This window comes from Lipomyces oligophaga, assembly GCF_038497815.1.
Source record: "Lipomyces oligophaga strain CBS 7107 unplaced genomic scaffold V1516scaffold_12, whole genome shotgun sequence".
NCBI classification, from domain to species: Eukaryota; Fungi; Ascomycota; class Lipomycetes; order Lipomycetales; family Lipomycetaceae; genus Lipomyces; species [Lipomyces] oligophaga.
In genome coordinates, this window is record NW_027117796.1 from 41036 (window position 1) to 53767 (window position 12732).

Consider the following 12732-nt stretch of genomic DNA (forward strand, 5'->3'; position numbering starts at 1 on the left):
TGGACAGCACAATCATGAATGCCTAGCAGAAAGAACAATACGATCACAACTATTACTGTATATTAAAACGTAACTATTACATTCTTTACAAAATTCTCCAGCGACCAACATCCTGGTTCATATATCCTGTAATTTTGGAAAAAATCCCCTCCACATCCATTCCAAACCGATCATAATTTGAAGGTCCTGACGCAGAATATCCAAACGTTTTCATTCCTATACTTGCGCTGCAGAACCGTGCCCAGACAGTAGGTACGTATTCTTCTACAGACACGATTCTCGCAGCCGAGCCGAGTACACCGTTTTTATACGACTCAGATTGAGCCTCAAACACACAGATCGAAGGCATTGACACGACCCTTGTTGGAATTCCAGAGTTTGTCAGCTTCGCAGCTGCCTGCTGTGTATATCCTAGTGCCGATCCGCAGGAAATTAACGTCACCTGAGCATTTTCAACTTCCGATAAAACATATCCGCCCAATAAGGCTTTATCCCGGCATGTTCCTGTTGGCGGAAACTCAGCCGCATCTCGGGCAACCGAAATCAGCGAAGACTTTTTCGGAGCTCCCAAAGCAAGCATCCAAGCAGCAATGATTTCCTCACCACTCGAAGGACGGATATATTGCATATGAGGCATCGCGCGAAACAGTGAATCCACTTCTACAGGCTGATGTGTTGGGCCATTCTGGCCTTCCTGAAACGAGTCGTGCGTTGCGACATGAATCACCTGCAGATCATTTAGTGCACCCATTCGCACTGCTGGAGCAGCATATAGATAAAACATGAGGAAAGTAGCAGTTATCGGAATGAACGCGCCTGGCTGGTACGCAGCAATACCGTTTGACACGCCGGCCATGGCATGCTCACGAATGCCATACCTTACAACACGTCCAGAATAGTCGTTCTTATCGAATACGACATGATCTTTTGCGCCCAGTTTATTCGCACCCCAGAGATCAGCACCGCCAGCAAATAAATGAGGGATCTGCTTGAAAATCTGATTGAAAATGTCTCCATCCACCTCGCGAGCGGCAATCAGGTTTTCAGGAACACTGACCGATTTCATGATGGTAGACAAATCTAGTGGTTTGCCTTCTATCCGCGACTTGAGTTCGGCAGCTTCCTTTGGGTAAACAGATGAATAATCCTGCAGGAGATCTTCCCAGTCTGCTTGGGCTTGTGCGCCACGACGACCGGCTTCAGCGAAGTACTCATAGACTTCGGGAACAACGAAATGCGATGGACGAGTAGCTCCGTCCAAAACGCGAATAATATCGCCATCGGAGAACGTACCATGGTGAGCACCAGCAGTACCAGCTTTTTCGGTGTTATACCCAATGGTTGTGCGAATGTTGATCATTGTCGGCCCATCAGTATATGATTTTGCTAGGTTGATCGCATCGACCATAGCGGAAACGTTGTGGTCACCGTCATAGACATCTATGGTATGCCAGCCCATAGCCTGGACCTTAGCATTTGTATTTTCTGTGACGATCCAATCGAGAGGTCCATCGCAAGTTACATCATTGTTGTCGTAAATTAAAATTAGATTGTCGAGGGCCAGTCTACCGGCAATGGCCATAGCCTCGATGGCTACACCTTCCATGAGGCATCCATCTCCGGTTGAGCAAAAAATATTTCCCTGAACGACTGGAAACGATGGCTTGTTGTAAGTGGAGGCCAATTGTTTGGCGGCGATAGCCATACCGACTGCTGCAGCAATTCCCTGACCCAAAGGTCCCGTAGTGAACTCGACTCCGTCGAATTCAATCTCGGGATGCGCAAAGCACACGGTCTCGTAGCCACGCGGTTTAGGATGACCGTATCCTCGAAGTTGATCCATTGTGAACTGCTTATATCCAGTGATGTGTAGCATACAGTACTGTAGGGTAGCAGCATGGCCGTTAGATAGCACGAACCGGTCGCGTGCAAACCACGCGGGACTGGCAGGGTTGAAAACCATGGTATGCTTCCATAGCGCGACGGCGATGCCAGCCATTCCTACAGCAGATCCGCCGTGACCTCCGCCATTCTGACGACAGAGATCCATGACGAGCTTGCGGATCTCGCGAGTCGCGATAACATCGAGAGATTTTGGTGAATTCGAATCCTTTGTCATAATTGAATCTGTATAAGTATATATGGTTGCAGTGTTCCAATAGAAATATGAGAAGCCGTACTATTGTACTGTACTATAATACTACAATACTATATAATGTAACACTAGACAATGCTGTAAAATTCTATTATCATATTAATACTACAACAATTCCAGTCCTTATATACTACCCCGGATTCTCCCCTCAATCCTTACACGCAGATGCAGCCGCGGCCCGAAATTTCGGTCTCCCGCGGCTATGCCCCTCCCCCTGATCAAACACGTGATATAGTTATATCTCAGGTGAAAGTGAATTACTTTCGACGTTTGATGGCTCGGAGCTCCTTTTTCATCCTCGGGTCAACCATTTTGTACCGGCCTTTGACACCTTTTGGTCTCCCAGAAAGACCTCGGTTGGCTCCACGGGCAACAACAACAGATACCTTGGACCGTTCAGTCTTTTTAGTCGCCTTGCGCATTAGCTTTTGAATGCTCTCGGCTTTTTCCTTCTCGGTTTTGTTAGGGTCTTCGATAATGATGTCGCTCTTCTTCCGTAGTCTCTCGAGCTTTCGCCCTGCTTTCATCTTCTTTCGAGCCTGCGCCTCGAGCACCTTTTTGATAGGCCGAGCATTAAGCGCACGTAACTTCGCCTGAATCGCCGCCGCTGCCTCCGCGGTTATTGGCCGATTTGGGCGATTAAACCGCCGCTCTTCGTCCAAAAACCAGTCCGGAAGGCCTTCCCGTTCAAGCATCCAATAGCGATTATACGAGTCGTCAATGAGGTCGGTCTTGTTTTTCTGTTTCAATGCAATTTCATGCGCAAGTGTCATGGCTTCTGCAGTGATAATATCCACATTAGCTTGTTCTGCCTCTTCGTCCGAGTCGGACGAAGCAGCCTGTTCCTCTCCGTTTGACCACTCCTTGGCCTTCGTCTTAACTACTTCAAATGTGTTTTTCTTTTGACGCATATCTAAATCGTGGTCATTGCCAGAGAGATCTGATGTTTCCTCTTTCTTGACTCCCTCTTTCCTCATAGCGATGATCTGTTCAATTGCTTCGTCGTCATCACTATCCGATTCTAATCCAGCAATTTTTCGAACCAGGTCTTGCTGGAAAAAACGGTGTGCCCGTTTGCTCAATCCATCAATCTTTGCAGATTCATCTTCCAAACTTGTCAGAATTTTCTCAGCTTTTATGTCTTCCGCCTTAATTTCGCCCTTAAACTCTTCTTCGGAATCGTAATCCTCGTCCAGTTTAATCCCATCGTCATCTTCCTCCTCGTCATCTTCCTCCTCGTCATCTTCCTCGTCTTGCTCCTCCTTCTCTTCAAATCCATACCATTCTGAGTCAGCGGCCTCATTTCTTAACCGCTTCTGGTCTTTTTTGGCCTCGGTATCTGCGCGCCGTCCTTTATAGGCTTCATACATATTATCGAGCTCATCTTCTAACCGATCTGCTTCGCTTAATAAGTCGATACCGATTTCAATTTCTTCAACCTTGCTTTTCCGCTCCTCGCGCACAGGAATCATGTTCATTTTACCCTTGGACAGTTCGATTAACGTGCCAGATTTCTCGACCTGTTTCAAATTAAACAAATCATCTGCATCGGCAGTCGCTGCATCAATACCAATGTCCACGGGGTTCAGCATTCCTAGTTGCATCCGTGTAAGTTCTTTGGCACGTAACTCTCGCTCTCTTCTGCGTTCGCGTTTTTGTTTGGCCGACTCTCTGTCTTGGAATTGTCCAAGTTCATAGTCAATTTTCTCTTCTTCTGTCATGCCTACTGTAGGATCTTCTGGCTCAGGCGTATTTTCTTTTTCTTGATCGAGACCCAGAGCACGACGACATTTCAGCCGCCACTTCAAAATAGCGCGAAAATCTTTTTTCCCGAGGACTTTAAGATCTTTCACCGCCTCCTTTAGTTCTCGGGTAGTTTCTTCAAGTTTCTTGATTTTCTTTAGTTGATTTTCATCAGACTCATTCTGAACCATCTCATTGTTTGATTTAAGATCGTTATTGCCCTCATTCTGTTCTGGAATATCAAAAGTAAACTGCGACATGGAGCCCAAGCAAGCAATAGGATCGTCATGTCGAGCAAAGTCCAAGACGGACATAGTCTTAAACTGCAAATAATCACCCTCCTCGTAACCCTCCCGTTTACGTTTCTTCTTTTCGGGATTGTAGACTGTAGCCTGGTAGTTTGGGGCGGGAGCAGCAAGATCCTCGAAAACAGAGCGAGGATCGAGGAATTTGGGGTCTATACGTTTAGGAGCTTTAAATCCGCGGCAGACAACAAAGATTTCTGCTGAAACATTCCTAGACGCCGGTGGCTTGGTTGCCTCAACCTTGTCGAAAAGCTGGTTGAACACCCACATGAGGTTGTTGTAGTCTTTGGATCTGAACACCTTTGTGACAAATATACCTCCGGGAACAAGAAACTCTGTCGCCAGCTTAAGACTCTGCAGTACCAGTTCAGATTGAGTAAAGGCGTCTTGTACCCAGGCAGTACCAACATTGGGAGCGCCGTCGTGGAGAACCGCGTCCGCCTTCCAGGTTTTGAGATGCTGTCGCAGCTGAGCTCGGCATTTGCTGGACGTGATATCCTCGACGAATGAAATGACGTTAGGAATGGGCTTAATTGGAGCGAGATCTACGCCAACAATGAGCGAGTTCGATGGGCAAAGTGTGCTGGCTACCTGACACCATGACTGCGCTGTGATTAATATGTGATGTCAAGAATTTGGTTATAAAAATCCAGTACTTACGCCGGGTGCCGCGCAGAGATCGATGACGACCTTGCTCTTCTCGAGAAAATGGCCAAACTTTTGATTGATCTGAAGTATTTTAAATGCAGCTCTTGCACGATATCCCTGTAAATATCGGTTAAAAACAAAATATTGATCAAGTTCCAAAACGATTGATTACCTTTTCCTTCGCGAGCCGATAGTAGTGGTCCAAACGTCCCTTTCCAAATTTTTTCTGGCTTTTTCCCATTCTTAGGGAATTCTCTCTTGAATGCTATTACTTTAATTGTGCTTCCTGAGTTGAATTTATTGAAAGCACATAGAATCTGAATAATTGATAATATTTTGCAATCAATCACGGTGAAGGATTTTAGCTAGAAAAGATTTTGGTTGGGACAACTTTGGGACTTTCAGGTTCACAGGATATTTGGGCTATGGTGCAGGGAGTGATTGTTTACATGTATATCTCCACAGATAGATTATATAATATCATATAATATAATATCGTGTCGTATCATGAGTGATTCATTCTTGTCTGAAAATGAATTTCATGATCCGACTCTAGCAGACCGCTTTCCGGAAGCAAACTCGGTCAGATTTGAAACTAAAGTTAACCATGCTAAATTATGGCTTATTCACTCGGAGAACCTCGTTCCGCCTCGTGAACCCGTTACCGGCTCTCGTGCGAATATGTTCCAGCAAGAGGAACTCAATCTATCGCTGGCTTTTTCCATGCTCGGATTTCTCGATCGTATGCGTATTGCTTGCGAGCGAGACTACTATCGCTGGTATCAGATCAAGGACGGTTGCGGTGACAAGATTGGCGCTTACTACATGCTCTATGAAACTATGTACACATTTCCGTACTTTCCTCAAGCATATCTAGCTCTATTTGACCTCTATAACTCTAATCACAAGACTGCTGCGGCACTAGAAATCATGGATGCCGGTATCAAACTCTTTTCTTCCCCTCCAACTGAAGACAAAGGCCGTCGGATAACCTATTTTCTCTATGTATGTTGCTGTTCGTTTGGCAGATTTTTTTCGGGGCTAATGTGGAAATAGAAATTTCGGGAATTGCGGGCTTCAATAATTAATCGTGAAATTTCTACTCTTGACATTGAAAAGTCTGAAATGCCTGTTCACTCTACCAATTGTACCGATTCCCCTAAATCAGTAACTATTACGGGTTTGCTTGAAAACACTCGACACCTCAACTCGAAAGATCAGAACTCTCCAACTGATAAGAGAGTAGATTTTTTTGCTGTTTTACCAGAAGAACTTCTGGTTCAAATTATCTTGATCCTGCCTTTGAAATCTCGCCTTAATCTCTTACTAGTCTGCAAGACTTGGAATCGCACGGCTTTGGCAATCCCAAGGGTATGGCAGGCCATTGATTTTGCAGATACTTCACGTCCTATACGGCTGCGAGAGTTCCAAAAATGTCTTTCTCTAGCCTCGGGAATTCTTAATTCTGTGCGAATATCCAATATTCTCATGGTCGACACTAGACCTGTAATAGATCTTGTGTTTCAGGCCATTTCTCATCATTCCGGCACCATTCGTGTTCTAGAAATCGAATGCAGCGCTCCCTTGAAAACTATTTCGAACTTTTTCTACCAAATAGATTCTGCTGCTCTGGCTAATCTCGTTCGTCTAAGACTCTCATACGATACTTCTTTTGTTTTTCAACACCGACTTTTATTTTCAGGTCAACTAACTAATCTCCAAGAATTGACCTTTCATATTTCATACATCGATGACCAGTCACATTTCACGTCTAGCTTAACTGATTGCACAGTATTTGAGCGTCCTCCTGAACTTATACTTTCCTTAAAATTTTTTCACATTGGTTCTGAGATTCTGGAGTCGGGTGGCAAGAACTATCATCGTACTTCCGGACGGGGCTCTTCGATAGATAGTGACTATATTACCAACTTTCTTGCGCTAGCCCCTAATGTAGACATTCTACAAGTGTCAGGTATCAACTTGCACGATAGGAATTTGATGGTTAGTGAAAATCGTTTAAACCTTAGTGCATCGAAACTGCGGAAAGTCTGCTTGGTAGAAGTCGAATTTTCGTGTATTCCGCTGCTGCCAGTCACATGTACCGAGCTGTACATTATCGATAGCCGATATATAAAGCTCCCTTGGCGAGAAAGTTCGACGGAACAAAGAGTACTGTACTCTAGTGGTTCCAAACTGCTGTCGTCCGAAAGCAAATACAATGAGTTTCAAAGTCTTAGACGGCTAGAGCTAGGTGGAATGCAGGAGACATCGGCTGTCCGATTCGTTGCATTTTTGTCGCTTCTTAATGGCGAAAAAATGGAAGACCTTTCTCTCTATGGGTTACGCTTTCCTGGTTGCTTTTCGAGTATAGTTGAGTTTAATCCGTCAATGTGGACAACAGTGTCGGAAAGACTATCATTGGCACAGCATATTGTCCAGTTATTGCCTAATCTCGAGCGTTTGGATCTCAGGAAATTAATTGTGGATGACGAGTCATTGTTAGAGTTCCATAAACTTGGACGGCTGAAATTTTTTGATTTGTCTGGCACTTCTATTACATCACGCGGAATCTGGGCGCTACTGACAGGCGAATGGGTGCCGGCACTGGCAAGGTCAATGTTTCAAATTGAGGCTGCGCCATGGGATGTTAAGTGCAAGGAAAGTCAAATAGAAGCGATTATTTTAAAGAAGTGCAGAGATGTGCCGAAGCATGTTGTCGAGATGTTAGAAAAGAACGGCATCCGAACAGGTCTGGACAAGCCAGAACTGCCTGGGTGGAAGCATTTGAAGGTGCACTTAAACACCTTGTATACGGAGAACATTTAATTGGGATATGTAATAGTTAGCAGGTTTTGAGGAGTTCATTGCTAGGAGTTGGGGTATAGAATACAGGAGTAACTACGATAGCTGTGATAGCTGGAGAAGTTTCAGTAGTGCTGCGGCTTTATATTAATACGTGCTACCGTTGAAAGCTGATAATTTTATATACAATTTAGTTCCGATTAAACATGAATCTGCTGTTGGCAGATCCATTTTCACTTTCACAAGAGTATCCTGAGAACCTGACGCATATCCTGAGTAAGACTATCTGGATCGTAAGACCGACCTATGCAAAACTAACTGAACAAGGCTACGGACAAGCTGTATGTCTACGATTCAACCGCAAAGGCGACTATCTTGCGTCCGGACTTGGCGATGGAACCGTGGTTGTGTTTGATTTTGACACATATGGAATTTCTCGAGTTCTGCGAGGCCACACGATGCCGATCACATCGCTGAGCTGGTCGCGCGACGGCCGGTACCTTTTATCAGCTTCTCGAGACTGGAAGTGTATTCTATGGGATTTAAAGGATGGATCCCGTCGAGTTAGCGTATGCTTCGAGTCTGCAATTTGGGGAGCAGAACTGCATCCATTAAATCAGAATATATTTGTGGTCGCATTGTATGAAGATACGCCGACACTGGTCGAGATTGGCGACGATGGCATAGTGAAACGTCAGCCGCTGAAGAACCCTGCACATGATGGACAAATGGCGACGTTAGTAGTCGCAGTTGAAAAATCAGGACAATTCGTATTTACAGGAACAAGTAAAGGTTGGATCAATATATTTGAACTCAAGACATGTCTTGTCGTGAAGAGCGAGCGAGTGACAACCGCAAACATCAAGCACATCACGTTCAGTCCGTCCGGAAGACAATTTTGCGTAAACGCATCAGACAGAACAATTCGGCTATTTAATACACCAGATTTAGCTTACGTCGATCCCACAGACTGGAACGTCGAAGTTGTTCACAAATTCCAGGATGTAGTAAATCGCTTGCAATGGAATATGGTTACATTCAGTGCGAACGGTGATTATGTAATGGCAGCTACATATCGAGTGCAACACGACATATACATCTGGGAGACTACAGTCGGATCGCTGGTAAAAATTATCGAGGCACCGCGGGAAGAAATCATTGATGCCCAATGGCATCCTACAAGAACATTACTGGCGGCAGCTGGACTAGATAAAGGCAACATCTATATTTGGGCAACTGTCACACCGCAGCGTTGGAGCGCGCTGGCACCCGATTTCGTGGAGGTCGATGAAAATGTAGAATATGAGGAACGTGAAGACGAATTTGACATTGAGCCTGACGAGCTGGCGAACAAACGTCGGCTCAACCAGGAGGATGAAGATGATGTCGACATTGTTACTATCGAGCGAGTCCGGGGAGAGTTTGGAGAAGAGTCATTTATCATTCCAATAGTGTTAGATGAAGATGAGGATGAGGACGTGCTAGAATCCTCGGACAGTGAATGAAAATGTTTTCTCAAATTACGCTTTTGAATTATTCGTCTTCCGAGCTCTGATCACCGGCATCTTGGAATATAGTCTTCTCCATCAGCTGTACTAGCGCTTTCAACGGCAATCCAACAACATTGTTGTAATCGCCTGCAATGCGATCGATCAATAATGAACCTTTCCCTTGAATGCAGTAACCGCCTGCCGCGTCCACGGCTTCTCCTGAAGCTACGTAAGCGGATAGAAACTCGTCCGATACATCTTTGGCAAAAAAAACTTGGGTCTCCTCTGTATGATTCTGCAGGTTATACCCCGGGTACACTGGTTCATCTAACGGAGCAATACATGCAATCGATGTGAACACCCTGTGCGGAAGAAGTTCATCTCGTAGGCCCTTTAGCATATGGAAATGGTCCATTGGGTTCTTCGGTTTTTCAACCACCACGTTCTCCGACAGTACGATTGTGTCTGCCGCGATGATCAGTGCCGGCTCATAACCCTGCTCGATCTATGAGATAGTAGTTCTATAGTTAGCTAGGCCCGCATGTCTGCCAGTCTCACCACACTCTTACTTGTCGTTTATATACTGCTATGGCCTTCTCGGTTGCCGTATGCTGGACATACTATAAGATCAGCCCATCCGTATTCCATGAACCACAAAATATTCGAACAAACATTAAACATACCTCGTGGACTGTGTATTTCGACTTGTCCAAATCCTCCGCAAACTCGGACACGACTACCTCAAAATCATATAATCCAATTTGGTTCAGCAGGTCCTTCCGACGCGGTGATCCAGAGGCGAGAATTACGCGCTTGTTACGCAAAAATTCGAAGACTGGTAGATTTAACGGGAGATTAGAGGTATTCGAGCTCATTTTGGCAATACTTGCGTATTACTATTACTTTGTTTCTTCGATTTGAATTTTCGATCGAAATTAAGGAGCATCCCTATACTGAATAAACCTCTCTCCCATCATGATTATGTAAGATCAGCGGCGACAACATTACGTAATTAATTGAAATTGTCAATCCAGTTGCTTCATTCAAATATTTAGATATTATAAGCACATGGTGCTAAATCAATGCCTACCCATAATGATTCCTCTATTATCACTCCGATCGTGTCCGCTCACCACATCCAGGACAGATAGGCAACGACAAATATAACGCCAACTCCTCTGAGATATTCGAGGAGCCGATATCTGTTGGCAAAAATTTAAATAGACTAGGCTCACTAGAATCTTCTACAAAAACTTGATGATCTTCAGATGCCAAAGGAGATGATGACGATGAGGAAGAACTCTTCGCTGGCGTACTTGCCGCTGTTGTAGCACGAAGAACTCTTAAGGCAACTTCTCTGTCAACGCGGATCGCCCGCGATAATGCAAGCTGATTCCAGATCCATCCTAACTCGTAGGGGTCACTAATTGGCGATCGTTCGAATCCAAGCGGGAACAAAAAGTTCATAATCGCAGCATTAGCATTCCGCCGAAGAAATGAAGACATCGACCGTGCTACAATATAAGCACTTGTTTCTCCCTGTTTGCGTAGTCGGCTGACGACCTGCGCTACTTCATGCCGACTCTGTACCGCATCAGGCTCCATAGAGTATTCTTCAAATGACAGCACCTGAACTGGTACGGCAAGTTGCTGCAAGTAGGACATGACCACTTTCATGGAGTAAAAGAGTAAAATCAGACGACAATCATGCATGGTAGCACCGTCTATCCGCCTATGAAAGAAATGTGTCTTTGTCCATTCTTCGTCCGAGGATACTTCAGAGCATCGTTGCTCTGTAATAAGGGCACCTGTCAATGGATCTAGCATTGCCTTAAGCTGCTCCGGTGTCATATCATGCGAATTCTCATAATACTCTGCAACATTGACTTTATATTCCTCTAGCCATTGATCAAGCTGATCGTCAATAGCAGCAAGTCTTGCAGCATGTTTGGCAAGTTCTTTCCACCACGCTGAAGTCCTATACCGATGCCGAAGCTGCACCTGTGGAAGACCACCACTACTCTGATCCAGTAGTTCTCTTTCATCTTGAGTCTTCGCTGTATCTGAATATGCAAACATGAAAAATTCCTGGAACGACTCAATCAAATCTGGAAGCGGGAGGGCAATATCAAGTAGTCGCTGCGAGACTGGCTTGCTTGTATTCGACCACGGAATCGTCTGCCAATCGGGCTCATTGAGAAAACTGCGCTCATGACGACCGATAGCTAGCATGATCATGGCTGGACGCATACACTGAAACAAAACCTGATTTAGACCAGAACTATACGCCTGGGGGCCACGCAATCGCATGAGCTCGCAGACACCGGACAGCAGAGGCATCCAAGATGTTGATGTTGAGAAGCGAAACATTTCGTAAACTGTGAGTAGCATGCCAGCAATGATGCTGTCATCCTGAAATGAGATGTTATTACCACGCATTTCTCGGAACTTAGAAACCGTGAAACTGGGCGGAGAAGGAGGCAAAGAAGATTTGGGAAAAATAGTACTGTCGTTCACGTAAGCCAACTCTTTGTTTGACTTGAACCACTCGGTCATTGCAGAGATTGGAGAGGAGGAGTAGGTGGAAGGCGAAGGTGAGGAAGAGGCAGAGGATGATGACTCGCTAGACTGCGAATAGATGTCGGAAGACGAGATTGCGTCTACAAGAGCGTTCTGCCGTCGTAGTGCTTTACCATACCAGGAAGCGCCAACTAGTTCGACATCACGGGACTGGACGATGGCCGAACACTGGGTGAGGAGTAGAGCGCGAGCAGCGCAAGTGGTGGCAGTTTCTGTAGGGGACAGAACAAATGCAGGAAGAGCGCTAATCCAGTTGACAAACACCTTATCATCCATGAAACGACTCGGGAAACCATAAAGTGAAAACCAACTGAAAAAAACGGACACACAGTAGGAGTAGAGATTATATTCGGGAAAGATATTTGGTTCTCTTGGGATGGAGTCCATCACGGGAGCGAACAGGGCGAGGGAGTCGACGTCCTGTTCGGAATCATCGAGAAGGTCGAGCTGTTCACGGCGAAGGGCGAACGAATTGTGATTTTTACTGATCCGTAGACCTTCAACAGTTGGCTTTCTGGGTCGTCGGAGATGAAGTTGCTGTTGGTGGAGCTGCTGACGACCAATGCAGTCAAGAGAATGACCAAACGCGACGGTTCCGACGCGCTGTCGACGGAAGACGGGTCCAACGACAGGTCCTCCGCAATCTCTATTCGATTTCACACAGCGTAAACATTTCGGGAAAGTTTCGTCGCACTAAATCTTGTTAATATGCTGTGTTTCAGCAATTTTACGAATACTGCAGAGATGACCTAGTAAGGAGCATTCCAACCGCCACGTAAGACTGACCTTGATTTTGCGCCGTTTGCAGTTATCGCAACCTCTGCTTCCGCCTGCGACTCCAACCATGATTCATTGAAGTGTTCTGTATAATATCTATTTTTAAGTATGTAGCGAATCGTCTAAATTAATCTTGGAATAAGCCAACACGAGTAAGGGTAAAGTTAATTGGGCTAGGACGGAAATCAGCTGGGAGATTCAGCCGAGGAGATTTTAGCTCTAGTTGGACCTT

The 12732-nt window shown here is 45.3% G+C and overlaps 6 protein-coding genes across 6 annotated transcripts; 2 read left to right on the top strand and 4 right to left on the bottom strand.

Annotated features, from left to right (window-relative positions):
* Nucleotides 1-41: 41 nt before the first annotated feature.
* On the bottom strand, nucleotides 42-2247 carry V1516DRAFT_682412 (Transketolase, thiamine diphosphate binding domain-containing protein). Its single transcript, XM_066923412.1, has one exon. It carries the CDS (start codon nucleotides 2117-2119, stop codon nucleotides 86-88), a length of 2034 nt encoding a protein of 677 aa, XP_066774771.1. The 5' UTR covers nucleotides 2120-2247; the 3' UTR covers nucleotides 42-85.
* On the bottom strand, nucleotides 2248-5267 carry V1516DRAFT_682415 (Spb1 C-terminal domain-containing protein). The gene is made up of 3 exons (XM_066923413.1): nucleotides 5024-5267; nucleotides 4864-4968; nucleotides 2248-4806 (listed from the first exon to the last, which is right to left on the bottom strand). Exons 1-3 carry the CDS (start codon nucleotides 5090-5092, stop codon nucleotides 2413-2415), a joined length of 2568 nt encoding a protein of 855 aa, XP_066774772.1. The 5' UTR covers nucleotides 5093-5267; the 3' UTR covers nucleotides 2248-2412.
* A 19-nt stretch (nucleotides 5268-5286) lies between these two features.
* V1516DRAFT_693707 (uncharacterized protein) lies at nucleotides 5287-7855 on the top strand. Its single transcript, XM_066923902.1, has 2 exons — nucleotides 5287-5856; nucleotides 5908-7855. Exons 1-2 carry the CDS (start codon nucleotides 5359-5361, stop codon nucleotides 7675-7677), a joined length of 2268 nt encoding a protein of 755 aa, XP_066774773.1. The 5' UTR covers nucleotides 5287-5358; the 3' UTR covers nucleotides 7678-7855.
* V1516DRAFT_682418 (WD40-repeat-containing domain protein) lies at nucleotides 7856-9273 on the top strand. The gene is made up of 2 exons (XM_066923414.1): nucleotides 7856-7929; nucleotides 7981-9273. The coding sequence occupies exons 1-2, from the start codon at nucleotides 7860-7862 to the stop codon at nucleotides 9156-9158; spliced, it is 1248 nt and encodes a 415-aa protein (XP_066774774.1). The 5' UTR covers nucleotides 7856-7859; the 3' UTR covers nucleotides 9159-9273.
* Nucleotides 8864-10070, bottom strand: V1516DRAFT_682420 (Maf-like protein). The gene is made up of 3 exons (XM_066923415.1): nucleotides 9827-10070; nucleotides 9713-9763; nucleotides 8864-9648 (listed from the first exon to the last, which is right to left on the bottom strand). The coding sequence occupies exons 1-3, from the start codon at nucleotides 10016-10018 to the stop codon at nucleotides 9187-9189; spliced, it is 705 nt and encodes a 234-aa protein (XP_066774775.1). The 5' UTR covers nucleotides 10019-10070; the 3' UTR covers nucleotides 8864-9186.
* V1516DRAFT_682423 (uncharacterized protein) lies at nucleotides 10071-12645 on the bottom strand. The gene is made up of 2 exons (XM_066923416.1): nucleotides 12510-12645; nucleotides 10071-12416 (listed from the first exon to the last, which is right to left on the bottom strand). Exons 1-2 carry the CDS (start codon nucleotides 12567-12569, stop codon nucleotides 10254-10256), a joined length of 2223 nt encoding a protein of 740 aa, XP_066774776.1. The 5' UTR covers nucleotides 12570-12645; the 3' UTR covers nucleotides 10071-10253.
* Between the last annotated feature and the right edge of the window lie 87 nt (nucleotides 12646-12732).